At 39.2% G+C, this 16,355-nt stretch overlaps 1 protein-coding gene across 3 annotated transcripts; it reads right to left on the minus strand.

Moving 5' to 3' along the window:
* Window positions 1–10,167: 10,167 nt before the first annotated feature.
* LOC114153721 (protein Ycf2) lies at window positions 10,168–15,852 on the minus strand. Of its 3 annotated transcripts, none has more exons than XM_028032436.1 (2): window positions 15,692–15,852; window positions 10,168–13,721 (listed from the first exon to the last, which is right to left on the minus strand). In XM_028032436.1, the coding sequence occupies exon 2, from the start codon at window positions 13,690–13,692 to the stop codon at window positions 11,689–11,691; it is 2,004 nt and encodes a 667-aa protein (XP_027888237.1). In that variant the 5' UTR covers window positions 13,693–13,721; window positions 15,692–15,852; the 3' UTR covers window positions 10,168–11,688. The 3 variants fall into 3 exon arrangements, with proteins under 3 accessions (XP_027888237.1, XP_027888235.1, XP_027888236.1); XM_028032434.1 differs by having other exon boundaries at window positions 15,607–15,852; XM_028032435.1 differs by lacking the exon at window positions 15,692–15,852 and adding an exon at window positions 14,420–15,218.
* Window positions 15,853–16,355: the final 503 nt, after the last annotated feature.

Here is a 16,355-nt window from a genome sequence, read left to right on the forward strand (position 1 = left end):
TCACAGCACTTCTTTGGCTGCAGAGACGCATCCCGCCAGCAGATGGGGAAAGAGCATTTTATTTGTGATATTTAAAATGTAGGTGTATAAACATGAACAAAAAGAATTAATATCCCCTCTGGGTTTTGGTTGTATTCTTTATGCGTTCTCATTTCTTCTTTTTTTCTGTTTAATCACTTCAAGCACATGATTATAGAGATCACGTTCTGTTATTACCAGTTTTGTGGCGTGTTCATTTGTGTATCGTCATTCCTGCAACTTGTCTTAATCACTCTTCGTTAAAAAGGTTTTAAATAGTGCGTGGCATTTTATGGTGCAAATTTTTGCCGTCATTATCATTTTCTTCATTAACAATTCAAACCATGAATTGTATCAAGGAGTTCCTTGGAGGACAGTAGAATCTGTTTCTTTTTAAATGTCTGTCTGTAGCTCACCAACATTTGTGCATCTGTGTCTTGCTGTAAATGCGCGGTAGGTAATTTAAGTGTTTTTGTGTGTGGGTGTGTGTGTGTGTGTGTGCATGCATGCGTTGTTTTTTTGTTTTTTTTTTTGTAGGAGGGAGACGAGGAACATAAGTGGAGATGACTCACCGGTCTTTTGTGACAGTGGTGCAGAGAGCGTTTTTCACCCATTTTTTCCCCCTCTCTTGGGGTTTGCATACTAAACAAGAAATGGAGAAAGAATAGAAGGAAAGCCGGGCAAGACTGGGCGTTAGGTGGCATTAGGAATAAACGAAGAGAGGTGGAAGGAGCATGGATAATTGTAAGAAAAGGGATGATATAGATCGGGGTAAGTAAGGCAGGGAAAAGACGAAAGAGGTGAGCAAAAAGATAAGTGTGGAGGTGTATGGAGAGCCATTTCAGTCAAAATTAAATTAATAAATAAATGAGTAAAATAAATAAATGGGTAAAATAAATAAATAAATGAGTAATGGGCATCTTTATTCCCAACTATATTTATTCATTTATACATTTACTAAAAAAGAGTAAATAAATCTCCTTGGGGCTAGCCTGCTCCTAATCCAGTGCAGGTTTGAAGTGTCTCTAGGTGTTGTAGTTTTGGTGCTGGAGCAGTTCTTGTGTGATCCAGATGTGGAAAAAAAAAAAAGAGGTAAAATCAACCTTTATTGAAGTTTCACAAATCAGATAAAAGTTTCACAAGTCACAAACATGGTTCTACATATTCTAATCTGGAGAATAATCCAGTCCAGGTTAGAAGAGTCTGGGTGTTGTAGTTTTTTAAACTAGAGTCGATTAAAGATGCGGAAAGTAGTGAAAAATTAAGTGGAATTGCCCTTTAGCTATTTCCCGAATCGGAAGCTGGAATCGGAGGTTCTTGTTGTGATGGACTAAATAAACCCAGATATTTTATTTTGTCTTATAAAAAAATATTACTGGCCCAAATATAATGATAAAGACTCAGATCATGAACTTTATTATTTTTTTAATTCAAGCAAAAATTAAAATTCACATCACACCGTCGGCGCAAAATTGCAGCTCAGAACTCTGACCAGCTTCTCTGCTTTTCTCTTCTTTATTACTGTCAGTTCTTCAGAGGAACGAGCTGCTAGCAGCGCTGCTAACTCACGTTATTCCGTTGTAACGCTGTGTTCCTGTCGCTCCCGGTGATTAAACTCACATTACGACCCTCTTTACTGAGCAGCTCTTTGATAGCAGACGGCGTGCCCGTAAACAAGTTGGACTAAATATTGTATTATAACGGAAAAGAGAGATGTAACTTCTATCATGAATATAGACTAGCAAAAAACCCTACAAATTACAGTGAAATATGGCTACTTCCGGTGGGCGCCGGAAGTAAGAACCATAATCGTTTCCCCAGTAAGCCACCCAGGAATAAGGTGGATAGTGAACGCAACATTATGCTCTGGAAAGCTGCTTCAGAAATCTGCAAATAAATTTCTGTTTATTCACTCCTGAAAAACACAAGCAACAAGGTGCGCTTTTATTTTGAAAGAAGAGCGTCGTAACTTGTGCTGTCGCGCACATTAAAATCGAGTGCAGGCTAGCTTTACGGCACTGATAGATGGGGGTTCCGACGCTGGCTGTCGGGTTCTATCTAACACTTCTGATAATGCTGACACTACTGTAGGAGCACTAACGATGTCATTTAAAATATTCATTGCCTCTGTGAGTATAGCTGCCGCTCAGCTATTTTTCTGTCCGTGAAAACCCGCCCTCTCCTGCCTGGGGTCCAATCAGAAACTGAAATTTTAAGTTAACTTCCGTTGCGGTAGTACATGTAAGAGAGTTTGATAGTACATGTGAAAGGGTTTGTAAGTTTTGGCCCATAGGGCCTCTCATAGAAACACGATCTATCTGAGCGTCTCTACACGAAAAATAATTAAGTCATGAGTTGTAAGACTATTTTCTAATAAAGTTGCTGAGCTTCAACTCACTGATAAGCTGGTGGTAAGTCGCCATTTTTCTTGAAGCAAAGTACGGAGTGATGCTAAGCAACCAATTGGAGAAGGTGTAGCCCGATGACGCTGCCCCTCCTCATGAGCATTTAATTATTTATCTTTTTTCTCAGTTTTGGGGAAAAACAGACAAATGAAAAAAGGAAAATTGAAAAAGAATTAATGAAAATTGACCATTTAAAAAGGACAAATGGAAAATTGGAAAAGGATAAATGAAAAAAGGAGTAATGAAAAAGGGAGAAATGGATAAATGAAAAACAGATTAAGGAAAATGAAAAAATAGAAAAGGATAAATGAAAATGGAAGATAGGGAAATGAAAAAAAACCCAGGCAGAAATAAATCTGGGAGTAAATAAATGTATAAATTAATAAATATAAATGGGAATAAAGAGGCCAATTACTCATTTATTTATTTTCCCTATCTATTTATTTATTGAATTTTGGCTGAAAGGGCTCTCCATAGAGGTGGTGGTGGTGGTGGTGGTGGTTAGGGAGGAGTTGTGGGGAGGTGTAGATCATAAACAAGGAGAGTGTTGCAGTGGGAGAGAATCGAGATCCTGGCAGTTCTGCCACCAGTGTCCTAGTGGCTGCTGAAAGCATGTTTGATGGAGTGTGTCATGTTCAATGAAGTTGGTATTAAAAAAGGAAACATGGAAAGGAATGAGGTGATATTCATGCTTAATAAATGACAAGTTAACATATTCTAAGCAAGATGAACAGTTTTCAGTAGTCATCTTTACATCAGCATGACAAAAAGCACAGTAATACATTACTTGACCTTTCTACATCTGATCAAATTAACTTCAAACATATTTACTGGGATTTGATGTGATGGAGCAACAGGAAGTAACATAATTTGAAGGAAAATGACACATTGTTTTCAAAGTTGTTTTTTTTTAACAAACAAAATTATCTGAAAATTGTTGAAAGCATATGCATTCAATTCAATCACCTTCAATCAGGTTCCCATAGACAAAAAATCAACTTAATACATACAATTGTCACCCAATTAGTACTCCGCCTGTGTTTAATCTCAATAAAAATGTCAGAATTTCAAATGTTTGATCCACAATAGCGAACAAATGATATCATTTTAAATCTTTCTTCTGATGCTAGTCTATTACAAAACAATGCCAACAAAATACACTGAGGTTTCTGGTTGTAATGTGACAAAATGTGAAAAAAATTATGGATTTTTGTAAGGCATTTTATTTTCCAATAGAGCACTTACAAAATGTAATTCAACAATTCCTATCTGTGACTTTTTCTTTTTGTATGAGGCTGCATGTAGTGTTACAATCTCAATGCCTCGTTTATTTAGCACAAAAATAAATTAGTCTATTTTGAAGCTGAATCAAAAAACACTCATTAAACAGAACTTCAGAATTTAGGTGGGGACTTTTAAAGTAATGTTCGACTGAAAATGCTCTACATTAATATCATTTTCTTCTTTTTGCCTGTTTATTCATGTTTGATATCTATAATTAACATGCGCTATTACATTACATAGCAACTCAATACTGCTGCTGAAGTTTCCTTGCTGAGGTAACCCAACACTGTTGATCTGCTATAAAACAAATGAAAAATAAATGAGCTGAAGTATTTTTAGCAGTAATAAAAATGCACAGATGTTTTTCTATTATAATTATTGATCTAGGCAGTTTGGAGTGGATTCACTGTCAAACCAGAAAACTAACATAAACATTTGTTTGCACCACTGAAAATGCTAGAAAAAGGGATGAGAGACGTTTTCTACAAGGCAAAAATCATTTTAAAACACATTTGGAGAGACACCTTTAACTCCCAGAGCCTGGAGGCAGAAGAAGCGTGCTGGAATGAGAAAACAGTCACAATTGTCTAGCAACAAAGTTGTCAAAACAACTATGCATCATCAGTGGTTCTGCCTGAAAGATGTCTCTCTAAGAGCTGAAATGGCCTGAATTGTTAGTCTTTCAACAGCAAGTGGTGACGATGCGTCACTAGATACTGTTTGCTTTAAATTCCACATCTCAAAAGGCAGTTGAATAACGCTCAGGATTGGAAATTGATCAAGAAATACAAATGTTAGTCACATAAGAAGCTGAGAAACGCGACTTAAAAAGAGTTACAGGCTTGCACCTGTTTGACTCTCCTTCATTCGCCTTGAAATGTGCCATGTCTGTGTTGTTCTTTTCCAGTATGGATCCAAGGAAGATGAGACGGAGCATCGATAACGGGAATTTCTTTCTTTTTTCTTTCTCTAAATTTTTTATTCTTTGATTTTATTTTTGGTTTGCATTTACAGTATTTTCTGTGATATTTAGAGTACTTCTGTTTTCATTCACAGTTAACCAACTTCACCAAACCTATGCCACAGATAAAATTGATGGACTTTAGTAGCTACGGTGAGTAAGGAGACAAAGTCTGGGCCGAGCAAAATAAAAAGAAGAAAATACGACCACAATAATTTAAAGCAGGGATTTTCATGTGTTGGATCCGAAGATGCTTCACTGCCACAGTCATGCACTCGGTTGCAAGTTGTGTTGTTTGAAGACAATAGTAGCTTTTTGTTTCATGTTTTTCATGCTTTGACACAGTTAGAGCCTTTTGCAAACAGAATGTGTCACTTTGACCATGTGTCGGTGCCACTGTTTAGGCCTTTGTGTTTACTGTTTTCCAAATGTGGAGTTTTGAGTTGAGAGCTGCATAAAAGCTATCAAGAAGAACTGTAGAGGCTGGAGGCCATTTGGCTTCAACAAAAATTTTTATAGCATTAATTTGTTTGCCAATTACATCCTCCATGTGTTTCTCAATAATTCAGATTTATTTTTGCCAATGGAGGCATGATGGTTCGCCTAAGGAGTCTTTTTAAAACTTCGAGTTCATGCTGGAAGTCCTATTCTGTATATCACAATGTCCTATATGCCACAATTATGTTACTAAATAATACACAATTAAAATAAATATTTTTATCCAATTAATCTCTGCCGTTAATTGGATAAAAATATTAATTATAATTGTGTATTATTTAAAATTAATATTTTTATCCAATTAACGGCAGTTATCCAATTAATATCTCTGCCGATCTGAAGAAGAAATTAGCTCTGAAGAAAATTAGCTGAGAGGAAAGTTATAACCAATTAATATCTCTGTTTATCCAATTAATCTCTGCCGTCGGGCTGCACAGTGGCGCAGTTGGTAGCACTGTTGCCAAGAAGGTCCTGGGTTCGATTCCCGGCCGGGGTCTTTCTGCATGGAGTTTGCATGTTCTCCCTGTGCATGCGTGGGTTCTCTCCGGGTACTCCGGCTTCCTCCCACAGTCCAAAAACATGACTGTCAGGTCAATTGGTTTCTTTAAATTCTCCCTAGGTGTGAGTGTGTGTGTGCATGGTTGTTTGTCCTGTATGTCTCTGTGTTGCCCTGCGACAGACTGGCGACCTGTCCAGGGTGTACCCCGCCTCTCGCCCGGAACGTAGCTGGAGATAGGCACCAGCAACCCTCCCGACCCCATTAGGGACAAGGGTGAACAGAAAATGGATGGATGGATAATCTCTGCCGTGTGTAAGGTTGTGTTACAACCTGATACTAATCCTTCGCGGTTCTCCCTGTGGGCGTGCTGTAATTAAAATGCAATTTGAATATTTCAACAGACTCCAACTCTCCCAGGCACAAAACCTGGTACACATCCAGTTCCTGGCTCAGACGAGCCCGACAGCACAACAGTTTATCAGTAATGGCCCCAAGAAGCCCATGCGTTTACAGAAAGAGAAATGAGAGGGAAAATGTCGGCCATTAGCTACATGAATATTGAATACCCTTCAAATCAACATCAAATTATGATAATTGATTTTTCAACGCGTACGGTTTTGTATTAACCATTTATTTTAACGTAGTGTCAAAACATGTCTTTTTATTTGTAAATTTACGGTGTGAAGCCCAGATCAGATTTTAGTAACCCAGTGCAGATGTTTAAACAGTGAATGCCATTACGATACCACGGCATTAAAAGGACCAAATTATTGCTATAAAAATGGATCCTATTAGGTTGCATGGCAACTAACAGCATCCTGTTTGTCTCATTTTTGCTCAGCAAATGATGTAGTTTTATACGTTTTTTTTAATGGATTCCCTTTCTCTGTCTTACTACTCAGTGACAGTGTTGGTTTCCAAGTATAGGTGCTATATAATATTCTTTTGACAATAATTTTCTTTGAATAGACTAATTTTTCTATGAATATGGTAATAGCTTTTTAAAGTGTCCATTTCACCCTTTGTGGTTGATTACAAAATTCCTTCTTGTTTCTTTACATAAATCCATCCTGTGGGACATTGAGCTAATTTAGCACAGGGTGACTTTGCCTCGTGATAATTGTGTTAGCTGTGTACATTATATAAGATTATAAAATAGGTAATCATATTACTTTGTGATATCAAAGATTCTGCATTAATGTAAATATGTGGAAAAAAAATATTAAATAGATCTAGTAATACTTATGACTTGATTTGTGTGAACAAGTGTCAAACAGGCACATCTATTAGTTTGTAATATGGTGATTTCTGCTTGGCTACCACATCTAAAACACCGAAGTTTGGATTACTTGAATGACACTTGTCAGCTGTTTTGCAAAAGGGAAGGGAAATTAGTGTCGATCCAATGAGAAAAAGGCAACACATTTGCAAGACGCGTCTTCTCTTCTGCTGAGACAACGATGATAACAACTGAGTTTCTTAAGCCGCTCAAAGCTGACAGTTGTGTGAATCTGGGCTGGTGTTTTCCTCCTTGATTGTTAGGGTTTGCTATTTGTAGGACAGTTCTAATTTTAAAGTCTCAACAATCATACGTCTGCTTTTTTCATCATCAGGTTAAAAACCTTTTTTTTTCTTCTTTTTGCATCATTTTCCACAGATATCAATATCCCATAGATTCTATGGCATAGAAGACGATATGTTCACCCTCTTTTTGCAAAATATATGTTTTTTTCTTTATTTTGGAACCTAAAAATAAAATGATGTTTTTAAAAAAAAAAAAATTCTTTTACAATTCATATCTATTGAAAACAATATATAGTTTTTTGTCAAACAATCATGTACCATTTGTTAACAAGATTTCAAAACAATTTTCTTTGTAGTGTAGAGGTTGCAGACTCCTGGTCTAAATGTTTTCCAATAACAGACTGCTGAGTTATCATTAAATTTAATCTATCCTCTTTCATTGTCAAAGAAATTGGTGTTTTTGTTTCTCACTAAGACTTAAAAGGAACCTTGAGTTACAACCAGACTGGTGGACACAAGCGAGGCTATGCTTTGTTTTTTGGTTTTTCCACTTAACTCCCATTAGTTTTCTAATATAATTCTGGTTTAAGCAAAACTTTACTTAAGGTGAGTTTTTTAAAACCTTCCAGCATCTGAGTATTAAAATATAAAATTCATCCTTTGTGGTTAGGATATTTCAACAATGCAACAACCAATCCATACAGAGTTTGTCAATGTTTGTCGTCAGATGAGTAATTTTCTAATAAAAATAAATCAATCAACAAAGCACAAACTAAAACAACCCAGTTTCTGTGGTTGGAACTTGTAACATGTTTGCACATCCAGAACAGCTGGTGTAAATATTTAAAGCTAGCAAATGATATCAGAGCATTAAATCAAAAGGAAGCATATTAAGAGTAGCTGTCTCTCTCCTGCTGCAGACAGATGTCGGCTATGTATCAACAAGCAAATGTTTTCTTGCTGAGAGCAGAAGGAAATAGTTTGCTACTCGACACTCCATCTTGTTTGTGTTTTCGCAGTGCGACAGTGATTTAGTCAAAGTGCAGTTCTGTGCACAGTTTGATGGAGTTATGACTACAACTATAGGCCTAAAGGCTTAATGGCGCCCTCAAGAGGCCGGAGGGCCCCCAGGTAATCATGCTCAGTTCATACAGAGTTATATTCTATAAATCAAGACATAAACTAATCTAAATTAGTTCAGAGGTCATTTGGCTTTAAGCTTTAACCTTGAGCATATATATTCATACTGGACTGTGATATTACCATATATTATTCCATGGGCAATTTTATATTTTATTCTTTGCATAATTTAGTGTTGCTGTGTCCTATACAAATAAATTTGGATGAGTTGAAAACTAATAAACCTGGTTTCTTTATCATTGCCTCTTTGGTGCTATTCTCATTTTTACTGTTGTACCTTTTGGTAGTTTATTAGTTTTTATCATTCTTTCATCTTTTACTTAATAGTAAGTTAAGTGTTATTAAGTGCTTAGTGAAATATTTATAAGGTTGAATTAGTTTTTGTTTATAAACTTACATATTGGAGATAAGTTGTTTGTGTTTATTCTATGTGTGGTGTCTTGCTTTCCAAAAGATGCCAGTGATGGACTTCTGCCTTTATCTACTGTTACTTTAATAGCTAAGCCTTATCAAGTATATATTTATACATAATACCTGAGACTGAACTGTTTGGCTATTATTTCCCTGATGATCAGGTGGCGCTCCAACTTGGTCATTTTTATCTAAATTAGAAGTTTTGTTAGTAATTTTCATAATTTATAATGCCATAATTGTTTGCATTAATTGGCAAACCAGATCCTGTTTGATTTACAATGTGTTTATTGCACAACACATTGCAAAGAATAAGCCTTATTGTTTAATTACTTTGTTAACATAGTCACCTTTTGATGCACCTAGTTTAATATTTTCTTTGTGTTTGAGCTAGGTTTGTTCACAAATAGTCTGCATTGAAACGCTGTTAGTGGCGTTGATGTTTCTAACAAGAAGAAGGGACCCAAATCAAATTCTACTAACAATCCCATCCAACTTTGTACTAGCTGTATGTGTAAACATATAAAACACAGAGTTAGAGTTAGTCACTGACATGAAATATAATCTATTTACCAAAGCTGCGAGTCTGAGGTCATTCTGGAATAGTGCGACCAAACCAAGATGAATTTAGGGAGAGGCGATCTTCGAACCAAATGCGGAGTGAGCTGGAGGGCTAACATCTGATGTGCACCATATTGACAGGCTGCTAATCACAGTTAGTGTTTGTTCCGCTGACAGCATCCATAAAGTTTGTCTGGATGCCAATCAAGCAGCAAACCAAGAGCACTTCAAGGAAATTACACCGGGAGGACATATTGTGTGTGTGATGTGAGTGAGGGGGAGGTGTGAAAACAAGATATGGCAAAACCCATCTGCCAAACACCTTTTTCCACCGGCCGACTGGCAGGCTTCAAGCTGAGGCGAACATGACTCAATCTTTATCTTGAATGCCAGCAGCTAAATTACTATACAGCTCAAAGAGAATGCGTGTATGTGTGTGTGCGCGCGTTAGTCCACACGTGTGTATGTGTTAGTGCATCTGCATGTGTGTGTGGTCCTGCGCAGTAAAGTGTACAGATGGATGACTCATCCACCAATCATGTGACTCATCAATCACTGCAGTTACCATTTCCCCCTTCGCCCACCCCACCTCCTTCTGAATTTTTCCATACTTTATTTTTTTTTTCCTCTTCTTTTCATTCCCATTCATTCTGCTTTCTTGGTCTTGATTATTTGCGAATATATCAAAACCCCTCTAAAGGATTCTGCTTTGTCTCCATCCTCATGCAGTTGTGACATATATGAGTTGTGCTGTCACTAAGCTGCGGCTGACTGTCATCGTCTTTTTTTTTTTTTTTTTTTTTTGTCCCGCTTGGGTTTCGTTTTCTTTTTTGCTGCTGAATGTATACAATACAGCACTCTCCAAAAAGGCATTAAAAAACTGAACTTTAATAAAATAATTGTTTTTATTTTTTTATCATATAGCAAAACTAGTAATCATCATGCTGTTATTTACACATTGCACGGGCATATTTATTTCACACTGTACATCTTACAATGCTAAAGGTGACATCAACAACAACACTCTCCTTTTACAAGACAGATGGCTCCACTGTGCATATACAGTGGCCATCTTTCCTTTGATTTTTTTTTTTTTTAGGTTCACAGTTTACTCAGAGAAAACAATCATTTTTGTATTCTCCATACTGTTTTATTTTTTTCCTCTTTTTTTGTTTTTTTTTTGTTCATTTTTTAAGATGCAAGTAGAAAGACGTGCATTTAACAGCTTGCGCACAATCCCTGACTCCCTGGACTGAAGCTTTTCACTGAATATCTCATGAAAAATCAACAAAATGCTTGTAGCCTCTTGGTGGAAACATCTGCAATAAAAAGGCTGCAAAACACATAGTGTGATTTCAAGTATCTCTTTTTTTTTTTTTTTTTTTTTCAAAAAATAAGGGAATCCAGAGATGGTGAAGGAACAAAAAAGTACATAAGAAGTAAAAGGGCTTCAGATGATAACAAAAATTTAAGGCATAGATAAATATCAGATGTGTGCTGACCCAAATAAAACTGGATCCCAAAATAGTTAAAAACCTCTGGTCCACCACGTTGGAAGTGTTTACTGTTTAAGTTTGTGCTTTAGGAGTCCACAGGGTTTCTACATCAGGATCACTTGTGATAAAAGTCATATGCAATGTGATATTTCCCTTATAGAACCACGGCACTGGTAAGGCAAATAATCTGAATATCAAATTTGAACTGAAAAGTGTTTAAAGCTGTTTAAAGTTAATCCAATCTGGCATAAGAAAGAAATCTAAACACATCAAAGACAACAACAGAAAAAAAATAAACAGTTCCAGTTTCATTTTTTGTATCGCCGAGAAGGTGTAGAGCTGCTTTTCCTTTTTAATGTGACATAAATATACAACAAAAGATACAAAGTGAGGTTGTAAACATATTTTTTTAAGGTGTGCATGTCAATGTGTCATAGGTGCATATGTATGCATGCCTCTGTGTGTTTGCATGTGTGTGCGCGTGCGGGCGTGTGTGTGTGTGTGAGTGTGTGTGTGTGTGTTTGCTTGCTCTATAATTCTCTGAAATATACAAGAGAGCATCAGAGATTGACCTGAATGGAGGCAGACATACACTGCGGTATGTTCTGGTTTAAAATGTAAACCCATCAAGAGGCTGAACATGATTACAGGGAGTTCAAAGAGGAACTTCTTCATTCTCTCCCTGACTGAAAACATAACAAAGTTACAGTGAAGAACAAAAGAAATCTAACTTTTATTCATTTCCCAACTTTTTAAAATGACCACAGGCTCAAAACGTATCTCCTCTGAGTCCTTTCATTTCACCTCGGTTATAACTTTCCTCTCAGCTAATTTTCTTCAGATCTAGCCCTCCTTTGGTCCCTCTGATCTGACAGTGTCCAAAAGAGTCCCTCAATACATTCTGCGCTTCATGTAGATCCTCTCAATAAAGTTCTCCAGCTCTTCCTCACTGTCCAGCTGAGGCACCAGCCCGTCTTCCTCATAATCATCTCCAGGAGTGACCTGTGGGTAGTAGTACTGTGGTCGTCTGCCCCTCCTGGGTGCGACCACCGGTTTAGGAGGGGGCAGAGGCTGGTAGGTCCGTGGGTGAGGAAGGATATAGTTAGAGATATAAGGTGTGAGAGGCAGACGCGGGGGCGGCTGCTGCCTCCAGCCCTGTCCGGCCCGGTTCTTACCCCCACCCCTGTGCCTGCGCCTCGGGGGCTGGAGATCAAGTTCCTGGGGGCCGAAGGGCTGATCTCTGGAGGGGGAGTACTTGCCATAGTACTGTTCTTTAGGATATGGGAAGTAAACTGGGTAGTAGGCTCGATATGGCTTTTGGTAGTAGGGATAGGAGGGGAAGGCTAAAAACTGTTTCTGGGGTTTATACCAGTAGTCAAGCTGCTTCTGAGGCTTATACCAATAGTCCTGCTTGTATGACTTGACTTTGTCCTTGTGCCATTTCTTGTTGGATTTATTGTGCTTGTAAGGAGCTTTCTTGGGATTTTTTGAGGCTGTGTAGTGGTAAATGGGTGGAGTGGCAAGAGGAGGAGGCACCAGAGGCCTAAAGCGAGGAATGATCGGATTGCTGTTGATCGGCTGCTGCTGCAATTCTTTCCTTTTCTTCTTTTTCTCCTCCACGTCACTTATGATCTCGATTACGTCGTCAGCGGGCAGGTGGAGCTTGCTGCTGATCTCAATCAGCCTATCGATCATCTGCTGGTCCAGGTCGTCCTCGTCTGGGAGGACCTCCTCTGACCTCTTGTCCTCGGCAGTGTTGCTGCTCTTCTGCCGCGGCTTCATGAAGGACTGCTGCTTCCTGCCCATGTACTGCAGCAGCATGTCGGAGGCGATGTCCGCCAGCCTCTGCTCTTCCTCCCTGGCTCTCTCCGCCTCCTCCTGCTGCCGGAGAACCTCCTGCTTCTCTGCGCGCGCCCTCGCCTCCTCTTGCATGTGGGAGAGGCTCTCCTCCTCCTCCTCGACCTCCTCCTCCAGCTCCTCGCCGCCGTCATTGAAGTCGTCCATGAAGTTCCCCCCCTTGATGGGTCTGTTGCGCGACATGTTGTCCTGCCAGTGCTGCTTCTTCCCGGCTTGTGCGAGCTGAGTGTTGTACGCCTTGTAGCCCTTCAGGGGAGGCAGGATCTCATTGTCTTGCAGACCCAAGTCGATGTTCTGGAAGTAGCCTCGGATTTTGCGCTCCAACGAGGGATCTTCTGCCTCTGTTGTGGATGCAGATTTGACTTTTTCTATGAGTTGTTCTAAATTATTTCCCTCCTCTTGCTCATCTTCTTTGTCGTTCCTTTCTTCCTCAGTTGCATTTTGATCCTCCCCTGATCTTGTAGTTTTAGCCTCCTCGTCCTCTTTCTCCTTTTCCTGGATTTCATCCCCCTGAACAGCTGCCAAATGGCCTAAAATTACCTTTTCAATTGCCTTATCAGCCTCTTGCTTCTCATTGTCCTCTTCCTTCCCCCTCTCCCCCTCTGTCTGTGCTGCTCCTCTTATCTCACCACCCTGCACGTCTTCAGCGGAGGGCGGCTTTTGACTCTGATCCTCCTCTTCCCAGTCTCTGTTTCTGCTGGCGAGGATTTCGCCATCCCCTGGGTGGTCCAGGGACTCCAAAAGAACAGCAAGCACCTGCTCAGGGTCACTCACTTTATCTAATTGGCTATCTTGACCTGGACCATGAACCCGGTCTGGCAACGCGTCATCTGTGCCAGGGAAAATCTGGGGCTGGGGCGGCGAGAGGAGGGGGCCCAACGAGTCCTCTTTGTGGTCTGTCCGTGTGCGCCCCTGCACCCCTCCCTCCCCTTGCTCGCCCCATGCCGGGGCGGAGCTGGCTAGCTGTGGAGTGACAATGAGCAGGACCAATAGGATGAGACGAGCTGTGGAAGGGGCGTTATGACAGGTCATGACCATGCAGGACTGGCAGGAGGGAGATTAAGCACCTGAAGAAGAAGGAAGACGAGGCAGAGAAAGAAGGAGAGAAAACACTTGAGTAGGTCTGTGTTAGATGCAGGGATTTCAGTGGATAGAAAGGTCATCTGATCAATAGGAATCACTTTAATATTCTCAATTATAATGTGTTAAGTACCATTTAATGTCTTTGGAGACTTTGCTACCTGATATTTTACGTTTATTTCATGCAAAAGATATTTTTTAATCTGTTTTTTATTATTATTATTATTATTAATTATTATTATTATTATAAAGACATTTCAGGGAGAAAAGCGGTTCGACCATCCATAGAACCGGTGCGTTTAACACGGAAAAACTATAGTTTCTAAAAGAAAATGTAGCTGCATTTTCCAGCATGCAGTTAAAAGGAGACTCGATGGAAAACGTGAAGGTGAAGCTTCATCGGCCTTTTATTTGTTCGATTCGCCTCCTAAATCATCACATGACGAGCGTGGCCTTTTTTTTTTTTTTTTCTTTTTTTTTTTTTGCGCTTGCCAAATCGCCGCCTGAACCAGATTATTATTTTTCACACGGTGCAGATTAAGAGACTTGGAATAACTCTTGCTCAATCGCATAATGCAGTACGAGATTTATCTCACACTGGTCATTATTTGCACGTAAATAAACGAGATTACTTGTTTTTAAATATAATCAATTAAAAAATAAATAAATAAAATAAAAGCCTCACCTTTTGCGCCAAGCTAGCTCAACCCAGATTCGGACAAGCATCCCTTTCTTTTAAATTAAAGTGCAAAAACAAAACTCTGTTTTAGTCGTGACTTTGGTTAATTTCCGTGCGTCAAGGCGATTTCGCACGACGCTGGCTTTAAAGATGGCAAGCACTGGCAAGTCATGCGTAAAAGCTTGGAGCGACGCTTGGCGGTGTTTAATCCTGCGGTCTCTGAGTGGTCGGCACAATTTGTAAACAAGCGGGATGTCAATAAAAAAAAATTAAGATTCCGTTTTCCTGCGAGCGACGAAAAAAAGAGGAGCGGCCAGGGAGGATACGTGGCTTTTGTCCTTTTCATGATGCGAGTATCTTCCTCCAGTGGCGGCAGCCGCGGCGGCGGAATGCAGACCAGCGCAAACATTTGGGGGCAACATTGCCCGCATTTCAATTCGTTCCCGTTTTTTATTCAACGAAAAAGAGGCGAAACGAAACAATGAAAGTTGAATAAAGCAGCAGCTCTTTACATATTTGGTTCAAATTGATTCATTCGGAAATTAAGAACTCTTGAAAGTTAGATTTTTAAATGAATATTTATAATGAAAATGCAAACATTGCTATTTAGTTCACGTGTGATATTCGCGAAATTTCAACGCCAAAAAAGGTCTGAAGAGCTGCTGCGGAGAAATGTTTACTGAAAACCATTTACACTCGCACAATAGAGGGCTAAATCCTTAATTGTCTCCTCGAAACAAAAATATACATCATTTTTTTCTATCTCGTTTCCATTGTGGAAACAATGATTAGTTTTAGAAACCAAAATTATTAAAACAGTCGCTTTCCTAAAAACGTACTATTTTTTTCATAATTTTAAAGCTACCTCTTTTTTAAATAATAATAAAGTTAATTTATACAATTAAGATAACTTTAACATAGTCCAAGATTAAGATTCCACTTAGACAATGGCGAATTTCAGCAACAACAAAAAAAAGACAATTCTACCAAATTTATGTTACATTTTGAACGATTTCACATGCGCGAAATGTACCTCGTTTCTCATTTTACAAATCTATATATTTTTTAAACTTTTTTAACATTTTTTTTTTTTTTTACTTTTGAGAAAAGAAGAAAAAAAACCCAGTTGTGATTTTTTTTTTCCGGTCAGATCGCCTTGCCTTAGATAAAAGATGACACTTCGCTTCACTTACCTGGAGTCCCACTGGGGGGTGGGGAAGCGGGGAAACTCACAAAGCACTGGAAAAGCCAAGATTATTATCATAAATAGTGGATCACCTGAGAGAATGTCACTTTTCCCTCCTTCTCTATTCAGCCTGTGACCAACATCAAGACAAAAAAATAAAAAAATAAAAATCTCAGTCAAGGATTCTTTGTTTAGCTTTGACGGTGTGTTTATATCGCAGCGGCACTGGCGCTGGTGTACAATTGGATGAATGTTTTCAGCACCACGGTCAGCGCAACTTTATCGTATATACCCCTCGCTGGACCACGTGACGCTTCCCTCCCTCCCCCCTCAACCCCCAGCTGCAGGCGCTGCTGACGTCACTCCCATTGATAAGAATGTTGGTGGGGAGATAGCAGTGTGAGTCTAGGCTGGCCCGAGCTGATGAATGAACGGAAATGGCATGAATGAAATAGTACTTTCCTGAATGAAAAGGAGAAATTGTAGCGATGAAGCTGCTGCGGGGCTGTTCTTCCCCCTCGCACGCTCGGAGATTAGCGGGCTGCGTCCTCCTGCCTTTGCCCCGGCTTGATTAAGTTCCAGGAGACGGGGAAAGATTTTTTTTAAAAACACACACACACACCGGCGCAACCTGTGTGTTTTTTTTTTTTTTTTTATAATTTAGGGTCATTTGGTGGAGAGATTCGTCAACAACTTGCAATCTGACGCTTCCGACACTTAAAGTGGTGCGGACTCATTTCTCTTGCAGCCTGGTTG

This window comes from Xiphophorus couchianus, chromosome 11 (assembly GCF_001444195.1).
Source record: "Xiphophorus couchianus chromosome 11, X_couchianus-1.0, whole genome shotgun sequence".
Lineage (NCBI taxonomy): Eukaryota > Metazoa > Chordata > Actinopteri > Cyprinodontiformes > Poeciliidae > Xiphophorus > Xiphophorus couchianus.

Excerpts from the sequence above, each read along its gene's own strand:
- LOC114153721 (XM_028032436.1), bottom strand. The coding sequence starts at position 13,692 with ATGGTCATGACCTGTCATAACGCCCCTTCCACAGCTCGTCTCATCCTA.